This window comes from Mustelus asterias, chromosome 2, assembly GCF_964213995.1.
Source record: "Mustelus asterias chromosome 2, sMusAst1.hap1.1, whole genome shotgun sequence".
Lineage (NCBI taxonomy): Eukaryota > Metazoa > Chordata > Chondrichthyes > Carcharhiniformes > Triakidae > Mustelus > Mustelus asterias.
Genome location: NC_135802.1, coordinates 157208765 through 157228928, shown reverse-complemented (window position 1 = coordinate 157228928; position 20164 = coordinate 157208765). Strand labels below are relative to the sequence as shown.

The 20164-nt window shown below is 44.5% G+C and overlaps 1 protein-coding gene and 1 non-coding gene across 2 annotated transcripts; one reads left to right on the top strand and one right to left on the bottom strand.

Annotated features, from left to right (window-relative positions):
* Positions 1-4057: 4057 nt before the first annotated feature.
* LOC144480216 (eukaryotic translation initiation factor 1b) lies at positions 4058-9853 on the bottom strand. Its single transcript, XM_078199451.1, has 4 exons — positions 9587-9853; positions 7928-8091; positions 6369-6470; positions 4058-4486 (listed from the first exon to the last, which is right to left on the bottom strand). Exons 1-4 carry the CDS (start codon positions 9615-9617, stop codon positions 4442-4444), a joined length of 342 nt encoding a protein of 113 aa, XP_078055577.1. The 5' UTR covers positions 9618-9853; the 3' UTR covers positions 4058-4441.
* A 641-nt stretch (positions 9854-10494) lies between these two features.
* Positions 10495-10693, top strand: LOC144482091 (U2 spliceosomal RNA). Its single transcript, XR_013495853.1, has one exon. It is a non-coding gene; the product is annotated as a U2 spliceosomal RNA (small nuclear RNA).
* Positions 10694-20164: the final 9471 nt, after the last annotated feature.

Sequence of the window (20164 nt, the reverse complement as noted above, 5' to 3'; positions counted from 1 at the left end):
AAAGATGTGCAGGCTAGGTTGATTGGCCATTCTAAATTGCCCCTTAGTGTCCCGGGATGCATAGGTTAGAGGGGTTAGTGGGTAAATATGTAGGGATATGTGGAGAGGGCCTGGGTGGGATTGTGGTTGGTGCAGACCCGATGGGCCGAATGGCCTCTTTCTGCACTGTAGGATTCTATGATTCTATGATAACGAGGGGCATAGATCAGCTAGTCAATACCTTTTCCCAAAGGCAGGGGAGTCTAAAACTAGAGGGCATAGATTTAAGGTGAGGGGAGATACAAAAGGGTCCATGGGGCAGTTTTTTCACACAGAGGGTGATGAGTGTCTGGAACAAGATGCCAGAGGTAGTAGTAGAGGTGGGTACAATGCTTTTAAAAAGCATTTAGACAGTTACATGGGCAAGATGGGTATAGAGGGATATGGGCCAAATGCAGGCAATTGGGACTAGCTTCAGGGTTTTAAAAAAACGTGGCATGGACAAGTTGGGCCTGTTTCTATGCTGTAAACCTCAGACTCTATGATAGTGGCTTTGCAGATCCTCAAAATCCAGTGGCAAGAATGGTAGTCTAACAGCAGCATCCTCTCCCACACAATATGGTTAACTCCCTTCACAGCAATGTGAATTCACTGCTGGGAAACACAGCTAAAAAACAGTATATTACGGATGTCATTACATTTAAACGTATGATGCCACCCTGATCATTAAAACTGATCAGATAGAAGAATGCTGCACTTATTTTTCTGGACACCTGATCATTATGTAAAACCCATTTCCAGGAAGCATCAGTATAATAGGTTACCCTTTCACCAAATATAGAATGGTGATGTCAGATTTAGAGGGTGAGGCAGCACTTGTAACAATATTGGCTAACGTCAGCTCCAAAAATGAAAGCTGTAGTCAGCAGTTAGTGGGAATAAGGAAGGAGGAACTGGAGGCAAGTGTCGTGAATGCAGCTTACTTAAGACAGAAATTAAAGATGCAAGTCCGGAACAAGGGCAAAGGACAGTTAAGTTTGGCCATGGATTATGAGAGAACAGATCAACTTTTGTGACAAAAAAAACCATGGGTCACTCACTTGTTGGGAGGCAAGGGTGGAATTGATAGTTTAAAGTTTGCAGAAAAGAAGCCTCAGGCTGCCTTTGTTTTCCAGGATAATCTTGGAATAGTGAGCAAGTTTAGCACGAGAGCAGAATCCAATAACACTGGGACAGCCAGATTTGGCGTAAATTGTTAAACGGTTGTCCATCACATCTATTTAAATCCACATACTTAGTCCTCATTACGAGTTGTAGAAGTCCAAGGGCAAGAATGTTGACAGCGAGGTGTTTGCATTAGGAGAGAGTAGGATCCAAGGGCACAGCCTCAGAGTAAAGGGACAACCCTCTAGAACCCAGAGGAACTTCTTCAGCTAGAAAGGTGATGAATCCAGAATTCATTGCCATAGTGGAGGCCAGTTCATTTCAAGGAATTAAAACAAATAAGGGGATCAGAGGTTACAGGGAAAGGGTGAGAAGATCAGCCATGATTGAATGGTGAAGCAGACTTGATGGGCCAAATTGCCCGATTCTGCTCCTATATCTTATGGTGTTTGAACAGACCAGTTGTGCCAAAAACACCAAATTGATAACAGGAAGTTTGTGGCAGCCTTTTTTGTCCAAGAGTAAGGCCAAAATTAGCAGGGTAATGTAGATGGAGAACACTAGAAATCAAGAGATAGCATGACCAGTGACTGACACCATAGGTGTAGCAAGACCATGTGAGATGACAATGTCAAGGAGGTGGCTTCGAATGTGGGTTGGAGTTAAGAGGGAGATAGTGAACTCAGAAGAGCATAATGAATTGGAATTGCAATGCAAAGATGGCCATGGTACTTTGTTACCAGTAGAGGGAAAGTTCTTTAAATGAAGTCACATGAATGGGCCTAGAATAGAAGAGGAAATGCCCGAGTATAGGGAAGGAGACACAAGACTTTTTACTGATCTTAGCTGGGCAAGTGGCCGAAGAAATAGCAAGGCTTTGATTAGGGGGAAGGCATCACCCACAATAGCAATCCAATCAGCTCATTGATAAGCAAGGGGCCTTCTGGAAAGAAATGGGAGATAGGGTATCAAAAGGTGTCCTTCTCACAGAAGTACTGGAAATGAAGTAGGATGGGGAAGAGACTAAGGACTAGCACCTTAGCAGCTGACGATCAGGGCACCCAAGTGCCCGAAATGTACTGTCAGCTAGAACTGAGCTCCGTGACAATCAAACAAAACAGCACAGGAACAGGCCCTTCGGCCCTCCAAGCCCACACTGCTCCCTGGTCCAAACTAGACCATTCTTTTGTATCCCTCCATTCATGTGGCTATCTGGATAAGTCTTAAATGTTCCCAGTGTGTCTGCCTCCACCTTGCCCGCAGCGCATTCCAGGCCCCCACCACCCTCTGTAAAATACGTCCTTCTGATATCTGTGTTAAACCTCCCTGCCCTCACCTTGAACCTATGACCCCTCATGAACGTCACATCCGACCTGGGAAAAAGTTTCCCACCATTCACCCTATCTATGCCTTTCATAATTTTATACACCTCTATTAGGTCACCCCTCATCCTCCGTCTTTCCAGTGAGAACAACCCCAGTTTACCCAATCTCTCCTCATAACTAAGCCCTTCCATACCAGGCAACATCCTGGTAAATCTCCTCTGCACTCTCTCTAAAGCCTCCACGTCCTGGCAACCAGAACTGGGCGCAGTATTCCAAATGCGGCCGAACCAACGTTCTATACAACTGCAACATCAGACCCCAACTTTGATACTCTATGCCTCGTCCTATAAAGGCAAGCATGCCATATGCCTTATTCACTACCTTCTTCACCTGTGACATCACACCCAGGTCCCTCTGCGTATCTACACCCTTTATGGTTCTGCCATTTATCGTATAGCTCCCCCCTACGTTAGTTCTATCAAAATGCATCACTTTGCATTTATCTGGATTGAACTCCACCTGCCATTTCTTTGCCCAAATTTCCAGCCTACCTATATCCTTCTGTAGCTTCTGACAACGTTCCTCACTATGTGCAAGTCCAGCCACTTTCGTGTCGTCCACTAACTTACTGATCACCCCAGTTACACCTTCTTCCAGATCGTTTATATAAATCACAAACAGCAGAGGTCCCAATACATAGCCCTGTGGAACACCACTAGTCACAGGCATCCAGCTGGAAAAAGACCCTTCCACTACCACCCTGTCTTCTGTGACCAAGCCAGTTCTCCACCCATCTAGCCCCTCCCCCTTTATCCCATGAGATGCAACCTTTGTCACCAGCCTACCATGAGGGACTTTGTCAAACGCTTTACTAAAGTCCATATAGACGACATCCACGGCCCTTCCCTCGTTAACCATTCTAGTCACTTCTTCAAAAAGCTCCACCAGGTTAGTGAGGCATGACCTCCCTCTCACAAAACCATGCTATCGTTAATGAGTTTATTCCTTTCTAAATGCGCATACATCCTATCTCAGAATCCTCTCCAACAACTTCCCTACCACGGACGTCAAAACGTATTCAGGGTGTTCAGTCTAACCTGCAAGAGATTGTTATTTCTGCAAGGTGAAATCCAAGGTAATGTAGCTCAACATGCATAATTCAGTTAAGAAAAATGGGTGCTTTCTGCCAAATCTACTTCGATTGCATATGCTTAGATTAATTCTAATTATGTGGCAGAGATAGAATATGCAATGCAAGGGGAACCCACACAAACTGAAAAGATCAAGGGGCTAATATTCCAAGGAGTTCATTATTAAGCACCAATGCAAGACAATCCACAACGCATGATGAATGTGCTCAAAATGCTGTTTAAGACGTTGTGAATGAAGAATAAACTTCAAAAAGGTGAGCAGAAAAACACCAACTCCAAAATGGGTGCATGAAAAAATGAAACTAGTTTGTGAAAGTATGAGTATGGTCCAAATTACAAAGTTTTAAAATATTACAGGTGCATGCTGAAGTTAAAACTGAGCAAAACGCAATGCAGAATTCCAACCACTGATCACTCCATTCAGAACAAGCCGCACTCTTCAGAATACATAGCTGGTTTATTGTTAATTGCCTTATACAACATACATGGTTTTAATACAACAAAAAAAACTTCAAAATCAGGAAAATTTAAGTAGAACAATTAGCACTAAAACATTTCCATTGGAAATGTGCTAAATATACATATGTCTGTCATTTCATTACCATCTTATAGCAGTTTTCTTATGAGTTACTAGCCTAAATAGCACACTTCTTCTGTAGTCATGCATATCGGAGTTAAATTCTGAAGATCCAATCACATGGGAAGTCCATTCACAGCAGTAATTCATTCCTGCATAATATATATATGTGTGTATATAAGCTAACAAATATAAAAAGAACCAGCCACACAACAGGAAACTTCAAGAACTGCCAAGCACATCCTTTAGAAGCCGTGGACCTTTAACTGCTCCTCCTTCACGATGCCAACCTGAGAAAAAAAACAAACCATTACAGATATGCTCAAAGAACCCGAAAGCTGAAACAAGTATTTATGATTTAAGATGCAATTTACACTTGTGTACAAAATCTACAAGTAATTGGAAACTTTAAAATTTGTTTTACAAATTTGCTCACGGCAAGGCGATATTCTGTGCAAAAGCAAGAGTCAACAGCATGTCACAGGTCAGCTGGTTTTGGGACTTCTCTACACCACATGCTCAGGATTTAATTAACAACACTCTAAAGGCAGTAATAGCAAAAAGGGGACTTTTTAAAGCAATCACAAGAACTTCAGAAAATGTAGTTAAGGATAATTTTTTTCACTGCAGGTAAATCCAAAGATCATGTTCTACACCACTGCCCAGAGCATTCTGGGAACAGCACCATGATGTAAAATAGCAAGAGGAGGAACTTCAAAGAGGCTCAAATGTTATAATGCAACTTCCCAACCTATAGAATGATTTCCCATGGCACTGTCTTTAACCGATCCCATCCCCTGATCACTGCTCAAAATTGCTCCCTGCCCTTTAACCAATTATATCCTCACATTGCCTATTTCTCCAGTTTATTAAAACTGGTTTATTTAACTTCAAAAAAGGGATTTCACAAACTTCCACATAACAGGCTTTAATTTTGCTGACAAGCCTATGGGGGAAAAAGGGGCAGTGGCTGCTTTTTGGACTGAAGTACAGTGGTGCTCTCAGGGTTCCTCAGTTACATTATTCTGATGCATCAGTAACCTGGATAAACAGGGTATAATTTCAAACCTTGCAGATACAAAACATGTATACTGTATTAGATGATCACAGATATATTATGAAGTAATGCACTTTTGTAGGAAAATGAATCAAAAAAGCACTATAAACTAAATCGGTACAATTTAAATAAAGGGGGCAGGTACATAAACCTCTGATGGTGCCAGGAGACAAACCCTGCATAGAAAATAAACTCTGGGCCCCAGCTGGAGAATCATGCCCAATTCTGGGCTCCACATTTCAGGAAGGACTTATTAGACAGTACCAGAGATTAAAGGTTTCAATTATATGGAAAGACTGAGATAGCTCTCCCTAGAGCTGGGAAGGTGAAAAACTTGATCAAATCTTGGGACGAGAGAAATTGAAAAAGTTTCCAATAGAACAGTGCAGCCAATAACCAGAAGACAGATCGAAAGGAAACTTGATAGAAAGAACCAGAGATGGCAGGGCTGTTGCAGTTTGGAATGCACTGTCTAGGAAGGTAATAGAGGCGGATTCAATAATCAACTTGAGAATTGCAGTAGCACTTGGAAGAGGAAAAAAATTCACTGAGCCATGTGGGGAAGAGGATTGGATTGGAACCAACTGGACAGACTCCAGAGAGCCAACATGGATTGAACAGCCTTCCCCTGCAGTATTACTTTTTATAAAATTGTTTAAAATTTGCATACAATTAAAAAAGTGTCTAGCATCTGTGAAAATATCTCTACTTTAAAAAATAACGATTTTGATGGATGGATCACTCCAAACATGGGAACTGTAAACAGAATGTCTATCCATCTTTCCAAGCCATGCCAAATATGTATGCAAGCACTTAAAGCAAATTGGATAAAAGACCAACTGTATGCTGCCCTCTTGTGCAAATTCAGAACCTGATAAAATGTAATTAATCTCAAGTTTAGCATGACAAAGTCACGACATACTAAAGACCTCGATGTACTTGTAACAGCTTTGGCAAATACACCTTCCATTCTTGCTCAGTGGATTTTTTAAAAATCCATCACAGAATAATCAATTTCAGTGGTACAGCAGACAAAAGATAGAGCAATATCAAATATTTAACTTTACTCAGATTTCTCATTACTATGGGGACAAATTGAACAACTTTTGCCTCACCTCCAGAAGAAATTGGCAGATATTCTTCCGCTGGTCACCCTGAAGTTGGATTACCTCACCGTATTCAGGGTGTTCTATCACAGTACCATTGCAGGCAAATTTCTAAAAAAATAAACAGTCAAAAATTAATTTCCAGGTGGTAAATTTGACGAAATAGACAGCTGCTTCAATTGTTGTGATCTCTGGTATACAGCACCAAATGGAAAAATACACCTTTAGTTAAACTTTCATGGTTTAAAAATATACCCAGTTGTCCAGCTTAAATAGATACTCCTAGTCCCAACAGAAAAGTTGGGGTTACCAATTGCTCCACAAGGGCAACCGTATAAATTTAGCTATACTACAAAACAAACCAATCAGAAACATGTTACAAGGAACTAAGTTTAGAATGACTTGATAGCATCTTTAACATATTTGCCCTCGTGACCCACCTCATTCCAGGATAAACTGGTACAGAAGAGCCTGCATACAAAGATAATGAAGTTGATAGCAAACAGCAGCAGAAGAGGACCCAAAAAAATCAAGCAGTGGTACATTATTGTACATGTAAGATACCATAGTATGGTATACTTGCCTTTATTAGCCAAAGGAGTATTTAACAGCAGGAAGGTTATGCTGGACCTATATAAAACATCGGTTAGGCCACAGCTACAGTATTCCATGCAGTTCTAGAATCCACAACATAGGAGGGATGTGACAGCACTGGAAAGAGTGCAGAGATTAACCAGGATGTTGCCTGGGCTGGAGAGGTTTCGTCATGGAGATATTGGATAGACTGGGGTCATTTTTGTACCAAGTGGGGCAGCAAATGCATAGACAGAAAGAAACATTTCCCCTCGGTGGAGGGATCAATGACCAGTGGGCATAGACTTATGGTATGGGACAGGAAGTTTAGAGGGGATGTAAGGAAAAACTTTTGCACCCAGAAGGTAGGACGACTCTGGAACTCACATTTTCAATATATGTCCCCATGTGACCCATTTCATTTCCAAGATAAACTGGTACAGAAAAGTCAGAGATAATGAAGATGATAGCAGACAGCAGCTGAAGAGGACCCAAAAATCCACCAATGCCACATTATTCCTACTATTGTACATGTAGGCTCCAGAGCACCCATGGATAGTAGTCAGATTACCTAGTACATTTCCTTCACATAAGTCAGCAAGATGCAAAGTTTGCACCCGTTTTTGAGCTCTTTCCAAGAAACTAGGTGTAATACAGATGTAGTCAGTATCATTTGGAAAGATGAATGACGATGGTTGTAATGAGCCTCAAGCATGTTGGTCCCATAACTGAGCTCAGAGAATCATACAAATCAGCATTCTCTAAATATACCAAAAAGACAATTCCTTCATAAGAGATGGAAAGTGTCCAAAGTTATCTCAATGATCATTGGATAAAAAATATTCAGAAGTATAGAGTTCAGATAACACCAAGTCAAAATTGACTGTCCATAAATTAGGAAATTCCAAACAAAAACTCCCTACATTCTCATCTGTAGAATAAATCCAAACTAAAATGGGTAAAAAATTGATGTACAAGTTATGCAGGAAAGATACCTTTTTAAAGGCTTTCACAAGTTTCTTTTTATCATAATCATCTGCAATGCCTTGGACGGTGGTCAGTGTCTTCCTGCCGTTACGTTGTTGAATTCTTATATGGATGTACTCTTCAGTCCCTGCCGGGAGGCGGTCGTCACCCTTAGTTGCATCAGCAAAGGGGTCTGTAACAAGTTGTTAGCAACATTTCTTAGCTCAGGATACAAGAGCACAGAGCAAAATTTTATTTCAACCGTCTGAAATATGAAACGCAACATAATTTGGTACTAAAAGAAATTCCTCAAAAGAAGATAGGACAGCCATTCAGCCCGTCGTGAAAATGCAGCTCAACTTGTACACTACCTCAGCCTCCCCCATAAATAGTGTGTGTGTGGGGCGAGATGTGTCTGTGGGGGGAATGGACAGAAAGAGAGAGAGAGTGTTTGCTGGGCTTAATGCATGTGGATTGGGGAGCGTTCATGAATTTGTTGGGGGGAGGGAAAGAAATGTTCAGGGGATGAGTTTGTTGCATCAGGGGTAGAAAGAAATGAGAGAGATGACTTTGTTTGGGGGGGGGGGGGGGGAGTGGGGTGAATGTGTTGAGGGTGGGGGCAGAAGAAATGCATGTGGGGGGGAGGGGGAAGAAATATGTGTGGGACGAGTTTGTCGTGGCAGGAGCAAAAATAAATGTGAGGGGAGTTTGTTGCGACGGGGGCAAGAAATAAATTTGCATGGGGTGGAGGGGTGAAGAAATATGTGCGGGATGAGTTTGTTGTGGCAGGGGGGCAGTAAGAAATTTGTGTGGGGTGAGTTTGTTGCAGCAGGGAGTGGAAACAAATGAATTGGTCAGGTGAATGCGTGGAGGGAGGGGGGGCAGTAGATTATTGATGGTGCTGGGCCAAATCTGTGGGGCGTGATGGAAAATGTACGTGTGTGTGTGGGTGGAATGTGTCAGCAAGAATGTGCAGGATGATTAACTTAAGATTGTGCGCAGGGTGAGGGGGGGGAATAAAAAAACTGGGGGATGGGGGCAGAATGTTCAAATCAGGGGAGGAAATGTTAGGAATGAGTGTTGGGGCTGGGGTGGGGCAGCGCCGACAAATGGAAAGAGGAAAAGTGAAAGAGAAAAAAAGGGGAAGGAGAAGCCGACACAAAATGGCGGCGGGCCCTTCCCTAAAGAGAGAGACGCGGGCGGCTCTGCCTCCCTCACCCAGATAGAGAGCGCCAACAGGGCGGCCCCGACCCCCTCACACGCACCACAATGGGAGAGAGGGTGGATTTATTGTCAGAAATGAGGAGATTTTAATGAGAATCTCTGCCAGGCGGCGGCATTTTGATGGCGCCCGGCATCCTCCTCAAGCCCGGACTGATGGCGGACAAAGCTCTACCCTCCTCTCCCCTCACACCCGCCCTCCCTCCTGCCCCTCACACCCTCCTCATTCCCGCACTCCTCTCCCCTTCCCCTCCCGCCGCCATTTTACCTCAGCCCCTCCGCCCGAACAAAAGGCGAAAAATAAACCACCATCCAAACATCCTTCAAAAGTACATCTTTTGAATGTTTTAATACGTTACAGACGGTTTTAAAAAAAAACCGGTGGCGAAACAAGAGAATCAAAAGGTTTCAAATCCCTGGAGAAACCGGCGGCGGGATTTTTTTCCCTTAAAAAAATATAAACTCACCAAAAGATTGGAGGTTCTGGATAGTGGACATGCGATATTAGTAGAAAGACTGATCGGGAACGAAAAGCTGCTCGGCGCTGCGATGCTGATTGTGCTTTCAGATGCTGCTTAAGGGGCTCTCTCCGGGCTGGGCTCTGAGGTGTTGTCTCCTCGAAGGCGAGCGGCCGAATCTCTCCGTCCGTCCCCGCAGCTCAGCACAAAATGGCGGCCGCGCCCCTTCCCCTCCCCTCAGCCCCGCCCACGCGCGGCATGCCGGGATCTGGAGTCCCCTCCGGCCCGCTCGCGCGGCATGCCGGGATCTGTAGTCCGCTGCCCATGCTGGGATTTGTAGTTAGTTGCCTCCCCTCCCCACTCTGTCTCCCAGATCTCTGTAAGAAGGCTAACAACACCAGGTTAAAGTCCAACAGGTTTATTTGGTAGCAAAAGCGACGAGCTTTCGGAACAGGCTGTCCCAGATCTCTGCCCAGATATCTGACTCCGCTACCCACTCCCTGGTCAGGGTGGGCAAGTCTTCGGGTAATTCCAGCCTCAACCCTGCTGGACAATATTTTTCCTGAACCTCGCTGGCATTGAAGCTAACTATCCTCCATCCTGTGCACTGAAAAAAACATTGCATTATGTACTATCCTCCACTCACTGCATTTTCTCCAGATAATTGGTGATATGTTGCTGTCATCCACTCTGCATTTTATTGGTAAAATAATGAGTAAAATGTACTCCACTGGCCGGCACGGTGGTTAGCACTGCTGCCTCACAGCACCAGGGACCAGGGTTCAATTCCCGGCTTGGGTCACTGTCGGTGTGGAGTTTGCACGTCCTCCCCATGTCTGCGTGGGTTTCCTCCGGGTGCCCCAGTTTCCTCCCACAGTCTGAAAGACATGCTGGTTAGGTGCATTGGCCATGCTAAATTCGCTTCTCGGCCTTTTGGCTAAGATCAAGTGTAGTATCGACATGCTGTGCTTGGTTGAAGTCATTAGGTTACATTTTAGCTTCATTTGAAACAATTTTTAAAAGCGGCATCTCGGCCTTTTGGCTAAGATGCAAATAAGATCAAGCCTTGGAGGAGGAGCTATGCCTACTCCAATCTGCTTGGATCATGTAGATCAAGCCCAAGACAGGAGGTGAGAGCCCTGTCTTGTCAGCTTGGATCGGGAATGTCTCAACTTGTTGAGACTCTGAATTGGACTTGATTTGATTGAATTGGAATTTTAAAAAAATCCACCCAACCTGCACATCTTTGGGCTCTGGGAGGAAACTGGAGCACCTGAAAGAAACCCACGCAGACACAGGGAGAAGGTGCAAACTCCACACCGTCACCCAAGGCTGGAATCGAACCTGGGTCCCTCGCGCTGTAAGGCAGCAGTGCTATCCACTGTTCCACTGTGTCCTCCATTCGCTGTATTTGCTGGGGGAATAATCGGTTTGTAATATGTAGCTATCCCTTACATTGTATTGTAAAAATAAAACTTGTATTTTCATGATGTCTTTCATGACCTTCGGTCATCCCAAAGTGCTCCACAGCCATTAAATACTTCTGGGATCATCACTGTTGTGACACAAATGCCACAGCTAATTTGCACACAGCAAGCTCCCACAAACCGGAATGTGATAATGACCAGCATTGTTTTTTTGTGACGTTGATTGAGGGATACTTTTTGACCTGGACATTGGGGCAGGGTAACTCACCTGTTCTTGAAGTTAGTGTAATGGGATCTTTTAACTCTGAGAGGACAAATGAGGTCTCATTCACTTCAACCTTTCATCTGAAATGTAGCACTTCAGTGCAGCACTGAAGTGTCAACCGAGATTGTTAAGAGCTCATGTTCCTTGAATCAACAACTACCTTATTCAGAATGTTTGTAATATCCTTCACACTGCACTTTTCTAGACAATCCCCTTTTATTTATATGGAGGAGGCCTGCCCTCTTTCATTGCAGCTCTTTTAAAATTCGAACAGGACTAGATCTATCTGCAGGTAGATGCAGGAAGGATGTTCCCGATGGTGGGGTGTCCAGAACCAGGGGGCCATGGCCTAAGGATATGGGGTAAACCTTTTAGAACTGAGATGAGGAGCAGTTTCTTCACCCAGAGAGTGGTGAGCCTGTGGAATTCGCTACCACAGAAAGCAGCTGAGGCCAAAACATTGTATGTTTTCAAGAAGGAGTTAGATACAGCTCTTGGGGCAAAGGGGATCAAAGGATATGGGAGGAATCATTTTTATTTTTATTTATTTGTTCATGGGATGTGGCCGTCTCTGCCCATCCCCGAGGGCGATTAAGAGTCAACCACATTGCTGTGAATCTGAAGTCACATGTAGGCCAGACCAGGTAAGGATGGCAGGTTTCCTTCCCTAGGGGACATTAGTGAACCAGATGGGTTTTTACGACAATCGACAATGGTTTCATGGGTCATTATTAGACATTTAATTCCAGATTTTTATTGAATTCATATTTCCCTATCTGCCATGGTAGGATTCGAACCCAGGTCCCCAGAGCCATTTCTCTGGATTACTATTACTACCGACAATACCACCTACGCCACTGCCTTCCAACTGAGTTGGATGATCAGCCATGGTGTTGCTGTCTGTCAGATGATGCAACTTTGGTTCACTTGGAATACTATGGCAGCCCCGCCACTGTGAGAGTGTTAAACGCTGAGGGGTGCTCCCTATTTTAGGTATGACTTCAACTCATTGCATTGTGTTGACCCATTTATCATCAATGTTGCAGAAACATCTGAGCTGTAAATAAATAGGAATAAGAACAAAGAGCCTTAGGAGCTGATCACTTCGCCACAACAAATATCCCCTGCACAATTACATACTGGGAAAGTTTATTAATTACAGGCATTTAATGTTAAAGACTCGAGTGCATGTTTGTAAATACATAGAGCTATACTTAGCTCCCAACATTGGTCCTGTACCAACAAGCTCAGCTTTCACCACATTACCAGAACACCCCCCCTGCTCTGCCTTCATTACAGATGGATCACACAAGCCAAATTTCCTGTCAGAAGACTTTATTTTTGGTTTCGTAAAATACGCAACACAGAAAAATGAGCTCAGCTCCCAACCTTTCAGTGCCTTTCCCACCCGTGTTACGTTGGCCGCTCCATGACTGTTAATCTAGATATCTGGTTTATATTATTGCTGTCTTAGTTCAGATTCCAGGAGACTTTGGCGTGTATCAGCAGCATTTAGACTGCGTGCTGATTCCAGTTTGTTTACCCGAGACAGGGATTCATAGTTTCACACATCACCAGTATTAACACTGTGACCTGACTCCTATATTCCGATTCTCCCAGAGTACTAATTTACAAAGTAGCAGTGCTGAAGCAGCTAATCTTCTTCACGCTGTTCTGCCAGGGAGGCATAGTGGGGCGGCACAGTGGCACAGTGGTTAGCACGGCTGCCTCACAACACCAGGGACTCAGGTTCAATTCCAGCCTCGGGTCACAGTCTGTGTGGAGTTTGCACATTCTCCCCGTGTCTGCGTGCATTTCTTCCGGGTGCTCCGGTTTCCTCCCACAGTCCAAAGATGTGCGGGTTAGGTTGATTGGCCATGATAAATTGCCCCTTAGTGTCCTGGGATGAGTAGGTTAGAGAGATTAGCGGGTAAATATGTGGGGTGACAGGGATGGGACCTGGGTGGGATTATTGTCAGTGCAGACTCGATGGGCCAAATGGCTTCCTTCTGCACTGTAGGGATTCAGTGATTCTATGAAGTGGGCACTGTTTACATAGTGGGCAATTTTTCCTCTGAAATGAACTTTAATTGGCTTCTGTCAAGGACAAAGGTGCAAGTTTAAGAATAATTTAAGATGATTGAGCTTCCTTTAGTAGGTGCGAAGTTTCAAAAAGATAGGTTGGGATTCTCCCATCTCGTTCACTGCTGCCGGCGAGAATGGAGAATTTGGAGCACAGCCAAAACTCCATTCACTGCAGTGGGACCGGAAAATCCCAGCCACAGGCGTGGTAGGAGAATTCCGGCTTTAATGAATAAAGTGGGCGGCAAAACCATTATGTATAAGGAGCTACTAGTTTTTGGGAAATAGAAGATTCTTAAGGCTGAAATTGATGACTTATGTTATGAGTTAGGTGTGATTATAAACAGTGCTTGGTAGAGTAGTATTAAGCATATCTTGTATGAACTCTCAGAGGTTGGGAAGAATTTCTAACACATGGTAATATTGGCCAAACATAATTGCGATTAGCTTACTTATATGACCAATGTCGCACACTTGAATGAGATCCAGTCATGATCGGACACAGGGGCTGGGGAAAAATCAGACCATGACAGAGTTTAAAGGGCTGCTGCTACATTTTAAAAATTTAATCTTGGGGTGTGGCAGGCGTTGGCAAAGCCAGCATTTATTGCCCGTCCCTTTTTGCCCTCGAGAAGATGGTGGTGAGCTGCCTTCTTGAACTGTTGCAGTGCATGTGGTGTAGGTATCCCCACAATACTTATCCATAGAGGTTTGATGCAACTGAGCGTCTTGCTAGGGGCAACTTCAGAGGGCCGGCAGTTACTGATCAACCTGCCACTGTGGGCCTGGAGTCATGTGTAGGCCAGACCAAGTAAAGCTGGCAGATTTCCTTCCCTAAAAGACACTGGCGTGCCTGAAGTGCTCAGTTGAGCAGCCCTCTCTCTCAAAAGGCCACCCGGGTGAGGAGATCCGATGAGACTGGATCAACTGCACCCGTTCAGCCTCCTACGAACGAAGGCAGTGAGTGTTTGACAAACAATACCTCTGCAAACATTGCACAATCCTCTCAACTTATCTGCTGCTGGAACCCTCATCCATGCCTTTATTATCTATAAACATGACCATCTCAATGTCCTTCTGGTCAAAGAACAAAGAATAAAGAAAATTACACAGGAACAGGCCCTTCGGCCCTCCAAGCCAGCACCGACCATGTTGCCTGACTGAACTAAAACCCTCTACCTTTCCAGGGACCATATCCCTCTATTCCCATCCTATTCATGTATTTGTCAAGACGCCCTTTAAAAGTCACTATCGTATCTGCTTCCACTACCTCTCCCAGCAGCAAGTTCCCGGCACCCACCATCCTCTGTATATCTCCTTTAAACCTTGCCACGCACCTTAAACCTATTCTCCCAAGTAATTGATTCTTCCACCCTGGGAAAAAGCTTCTGACTATCCACTCTGTCCATGCCCCTCATAATCTTGTAGACTTCTATCAGGTCGCCCCTCAACCTCCGTCGTTCCAGCGAAAACAAACCAAGTTTCTCCAACCTCTCCTCATAGCTAATGCCCTCCATACCAGGCAACATCCTGGTAAATCTTTTCTGTACCCTCTCCAAAGCCTCCACATCCTTCTGGTAGTGTGGCAACCAGAATTGAACACTATATTCCAAGTGTGGTCTAACTAGGTTTCTATAAAGCTGCAACATGACTTGCCAATTTTTAAACTCAATGCCCCGGCCGATGAAGGCAAGCATGCCATATGCCTTCTTGACTACCTTCTCTACCTGCGTTGCCACTTTCAGTGACCTGTGTACCTGTACACCCAGATCCCTCTGTCTATCAATCTTAAGGGTTCTGCCATTCACTGTATATTTCCTATCTGTATTAGATCTTCCAAAATGCATTACCTCACATGCACCCTCCTATCTTCTGCCCACATTTTACTCATCTCTATCTCTTCTGTTAACTCTCTCCAAATCCATTCATTGCTCCTGTGCTAGTTGGCCTTCACTGACTCCCTGTATGACAATACCACACTCCTGAATCTTATTTTCAGTTCCCTCCATGGCCTTGCCACTTCCTTTCTATGTCGACTTCTCCAGCCCTACAAGCCTTTGAGATCTCTGCACTCCTTCAATTCTGGCCTCCCACACATTCCTGATTTTAGTCACACCACCATTGCTGGCTCTGCTTTTACCTACTTTGGTGCTAGACTCTGAAATTCCCTCATTGAACCTTTCCAACTCTCTACCACACTCTCACCTTTTAAAATGCTCCTTAAAACCTGCCTCCATGATCCAGCTTTTGGTCAACTTTCCTGATTTCTGCTTTTATGGCTTGACATTTTTAAAAAATCAACCATCTTTTCCATTGTTCTAGCTCTTGCCTTGGGATGTTTTACTGCAATAAATGGGCCATATAAATGTAAGTTTTTGTTGTTGTGTTGTCTGAATCGGGAAAGAAAAAGCAGTCACTGAAGACCACTGGGGAGTTTTAAGGAATAACCTCAAAGATGCAAATGGGTTATCTTTCAATCACACAACACCAGATTAAAGTCCAACAGGTTTATTTGTAGCACAAGCTTTCGGGGTGCTGCCCCTTCATCAGATGAGTCAAGGAGCAGCGCTCCGAAAGCTCGTGCTATCAAACAAACCTGTTGGACTTTAACCTGGTGTTGTGAGACTACTTATTGTGCCCACCCCAGTCCAACGCCGGCAATTCCACATCATTTTGCAATCAGGTTTACTGATGAGGGACAGAGAACAAGATTCATTGAGATTTGTGGTGCCAGAACTCTATCAGGACAAATCTGCAATTGTATTATAAATAGGAGATGGCTAATGCTGTTGAAAATATTAAAAATTAAGTATAAACTGTTGCTTTTGGGTCTCAATTCTCTTGCTATGCTTCTAAAACTTCATTCTAACTTTGTTAAACTCTTTAATTCAATCTCTTGCAGATTTGGCAACCCACCTTGCATTAATTTGATCTTTCTCTACACCCTAGCTATGACTGTAACACTACATTCTGCACTCTCTCCTTTCCTTCTCTATGAACGGTATGCTTTCTCTGTATAGCACACAAGAAGCAATACTTTTCACTGTATACTAATACATGTGACAATAATAAATCAAATCAAATGATGTGCTGACAGAATTTTGTCTCTTTTCAATCAACCAATTTTGTTTTTGCAAGTGGTAAGCTGGTGTGGATGTTTCGGGCGTATGTGACAGAAAGGACCCAGAGTGCAAATTCTATGTTAATGTTTAACCAACCTGAAGAAGATAGGGTTCTGAAGGGGGTGAACAGTACTCAAGGTTAGACTGTGCCCCTCCAATCCTGGAACCTCGGTTTGAAACAAGTCCACATGGATCAGATCGCTGTCTCTGTTCCCTCCCTAAGAAGCCAGCATACTTTGACACTAATGGGGCAAATCACTGAAGAAGATGAGAATATGATAGGGGCCGATTGAAACTATTGGTACAGTCTAATACACCTCAAATATGGTGTGATGCAAATCAGTGGTTTTAATGGTGAATGGAGCATGGGTGGATTTGGGAGACTTGAGCATACAATCCATATTGACACTTCAGCGCAGTACTGAAGGAGGGCTGCACTGCCACAGATGCCATTGTTCGAATGAGATGTTAAACCGAGGCCCTATCTGCCCTCTGAGTCGGGTGTAAAAGATCGCAAGACACTTTTGAGGAAGGCAGGGGAGATCTCTCTGGTGCCCCGACCAATATTTATCCCACACTCAACATCTCCAAGTAGATTATCTCAACTATCCGGCAATGTGGAAAATTGCCCAGGTATGTCCTGCATACAAGAAACAGGACAAATCCAATCCAGCCAATTACCACCCTATCAGTTTATTCTCAATCATCAGCAAAGTGATGGAAGTAGTCATCAACAGCGCTATCAAGCGGCACTTACTCAGAAATAACTTGCTCATGGATGCTCAGTTTGGGTCCCACCAGGGTCACTCAGCTCCCGACCTCATTACACCCTTGGTTCAACAAACATGGACAAAAGAGCTGAATTCCAGAGATGAGGTGAGAGTGACTGCCCTTGACATCAAGGCAGCATTTGACTGAGTGTGGCATCAAGGAGCCCTAACAAAACTGAAGTCAATATAAATCAGCAGGAAAATTCTCTGCTGGTTGGAGTCATCATACCTAGCACAAAGGATGATGGTTGTGATTGTTGGAGATCAGTCATTTCAGTTCCAGGACACCTCTACAGGAGTTCCTCAAGGTAAGGTCCTAGGCCCAACCATCTTCATCAAGAACCTTTCTTCTATTGTAAGGTCAGCAGTGGGGATGTTCGCTGATTACTCCACCATGTTCAGCACCATTCACAGTTCCTCACATACTGAAGCAGTCCATATCCAAATGCAGCAAGACATGGATTGCTGGTTTGGGCTTGGGTTGAGATTATCATAGAAATCATAGAAACCCTACAGTGCAGAAGGAGGCCATTCGGCCCATCGAGTCTGCACTGACCACAATCCCACCCAGACCCTACCCCCATATCCCTACATATTTACCCGCTAATCCCTCAAACCTACGCATCTCAGGACTCTAAGGGGCAATTTTTAGCATGACCAATCAACCTAACCCGCACATCTTTGGACTGTGGGAGGAAACCGGAGCACCTGGAGGAAACCCACGCAGACACGAGGAGAATGTGCAAACTCCACACAGACAGTGACCCAAGCCGGGAATCGAACCCAGGTCCCTGGAGCTGTGAAGCAGCAGTGCTAACCACTGTGCTACTGTGCCGCAAGTAACATTCACGCCACGCAATTACCAGGCAATGGCCATCTCAAACAAGAGAGGAACTAACATTAACATTCAATGGCATTACCATTGCTGAATCCCCATTGTCAACATCCCGGGGGTTACCATTGACCAGAAACTGAACTGGACCAGCCATATAAATATTGTAGCTACCAGAGCAGGTCAAAGGCTAGGAATCCTGCGGTGAGTAACTCACCTCCTGACCCCAAAGTCTGTCCACCATCTACAAAGCACAAATCAAGAGTGTGATGGGATACTCTCCACTTGTCTAGATGAGTACAGCTCCAACAACACTCAAAAAGCTCAACACCATCCAAGGCAAAGTTTGATTACTACTCCCTTATATTAATATTCACTCCCTCCATCACTGACAAATAGCGGCAGCCATGTGTACTATCTACAAGATGCAGTGCAGGAACTCACCAAGGTTCTTTAGACAGCATCTTCCAAACCCACAACCTCTGCCATCTAGAAAGATAAGGGCAGCAGATACCTGGGAACATCACCATGTGGAGGTTCCCCTCCAAGTCACTCACCTTCCTGACTTGGAACTATTTTGCTGTTCTTTCACTGTCGCCGTGTCAAAATCTTGGAATTCCCTCCCTAACAGCACTGTGGGTGTACCTACACCTCAGGGACTGCAAGAAGGCGGCTCACCATCGCCTTCTGAAGGGCAACTAGGGATGGACAATAAATGCTGGCCCAGCCAGTGACGCCCACATCCCATACCACAAAAGAATGCATTCAAAAAAAGTTCCTGACACTCAGTTTAATATAACAATAAGTCATCATCAAAATGCGATGTCGTTTCATATTCCCTACAGGAGGTGAATTTAATCGCAGCCGGTAGCCCAAAATGGTCTCACAGGGAATCAGCAACTTACCGACCTTTCTGGTTCAAGAAAGTTTCCTTGAGTATCAGGTTGTTGCCAGGAAAAAAAGTCATGCAGTTGGATTACAAACAGTTTTCAACGATGTCGTTATAATTCCCTGCATCTGATAATTGGTTTATTTTGAATGGTGAAGGGTTTTGTTATTAAAAACATGTGGGCAGCACAGTGGCACTGCTGCCTCACAGCGACCCAGGTTCGATTCCGGCCTTGGGTGACTGCCTGTGTGGAGCCTGCACGTTCTCCCAGTGTCTGCGTGGGCTTCCTCTGGGTACTCCGGTTTCCTCCCACACGCGAAAGATGTGCAGGTTAGGTGGATTGGCCATGCTAAATTGCCCCTTACTGTCGAAAGATGTGTAGGATAGGGGGGAGATTAGTGGGGTACATATACGGGGTTACGGTGATAGGGCCTGGGTAAGATGCTCTGTCGGTGTAGACGTGATGGGCCGAATGGCCTCTTTCTGCACTGTAGGGATCCAATGATTCTATGAAGACGCATGCGACCGTGTGCTTCTTGTAAATGGAACTCAATGAAATCAATTTGCTATGGTAAATTTCTGAAGTGACAATGCAGTTTCATTTTGCAGCAGGGCATTACAGGAGGCGGAATGTGTCTATGGCGGCTTCCAGAATGGCCTCAAAGGGAATCATAGAATCCTACAGTGCAGAAGGAGGCCATTTGGCCCATCGAGTCTGCACTGACAACAATCCCACCCAGAGTCTATCCCCGTTATCCCATTTATCCTAGCTAGTCCCCCTGACACAAAGGGACAATTTAGCATGGCCAATCCACCTAACTCGCACATCTTTGGAGAGTGGGGGGAAACCGGAGCACCCGGAGGAAACCCATGCAGACACGGGGAGAATGTGCAAACTCCACACAGACAGTGACCCAAGCCGGGAATCTAATCCGGGTCCCTGGCGCTGTGAGGCAGCAGCGCTAAACACTGTGCCACCGTGTTGCCCAAATCAGCAACCTGTTTTCCACAGAATGTGATAATCTCCTTCTTTAAATCCTGACCTAGCATTTTGCAATAAGACTGTTTTTTTTTTATTGTGACTGATATTGATTAGAAGCCAAACATTATTCATCATGTCTCCATAGACTTAAAAACCCATCCGATCCAAATGAATCAATTTAGTAATTAAATAATTCTGATGGACTGCCAGAACATTTC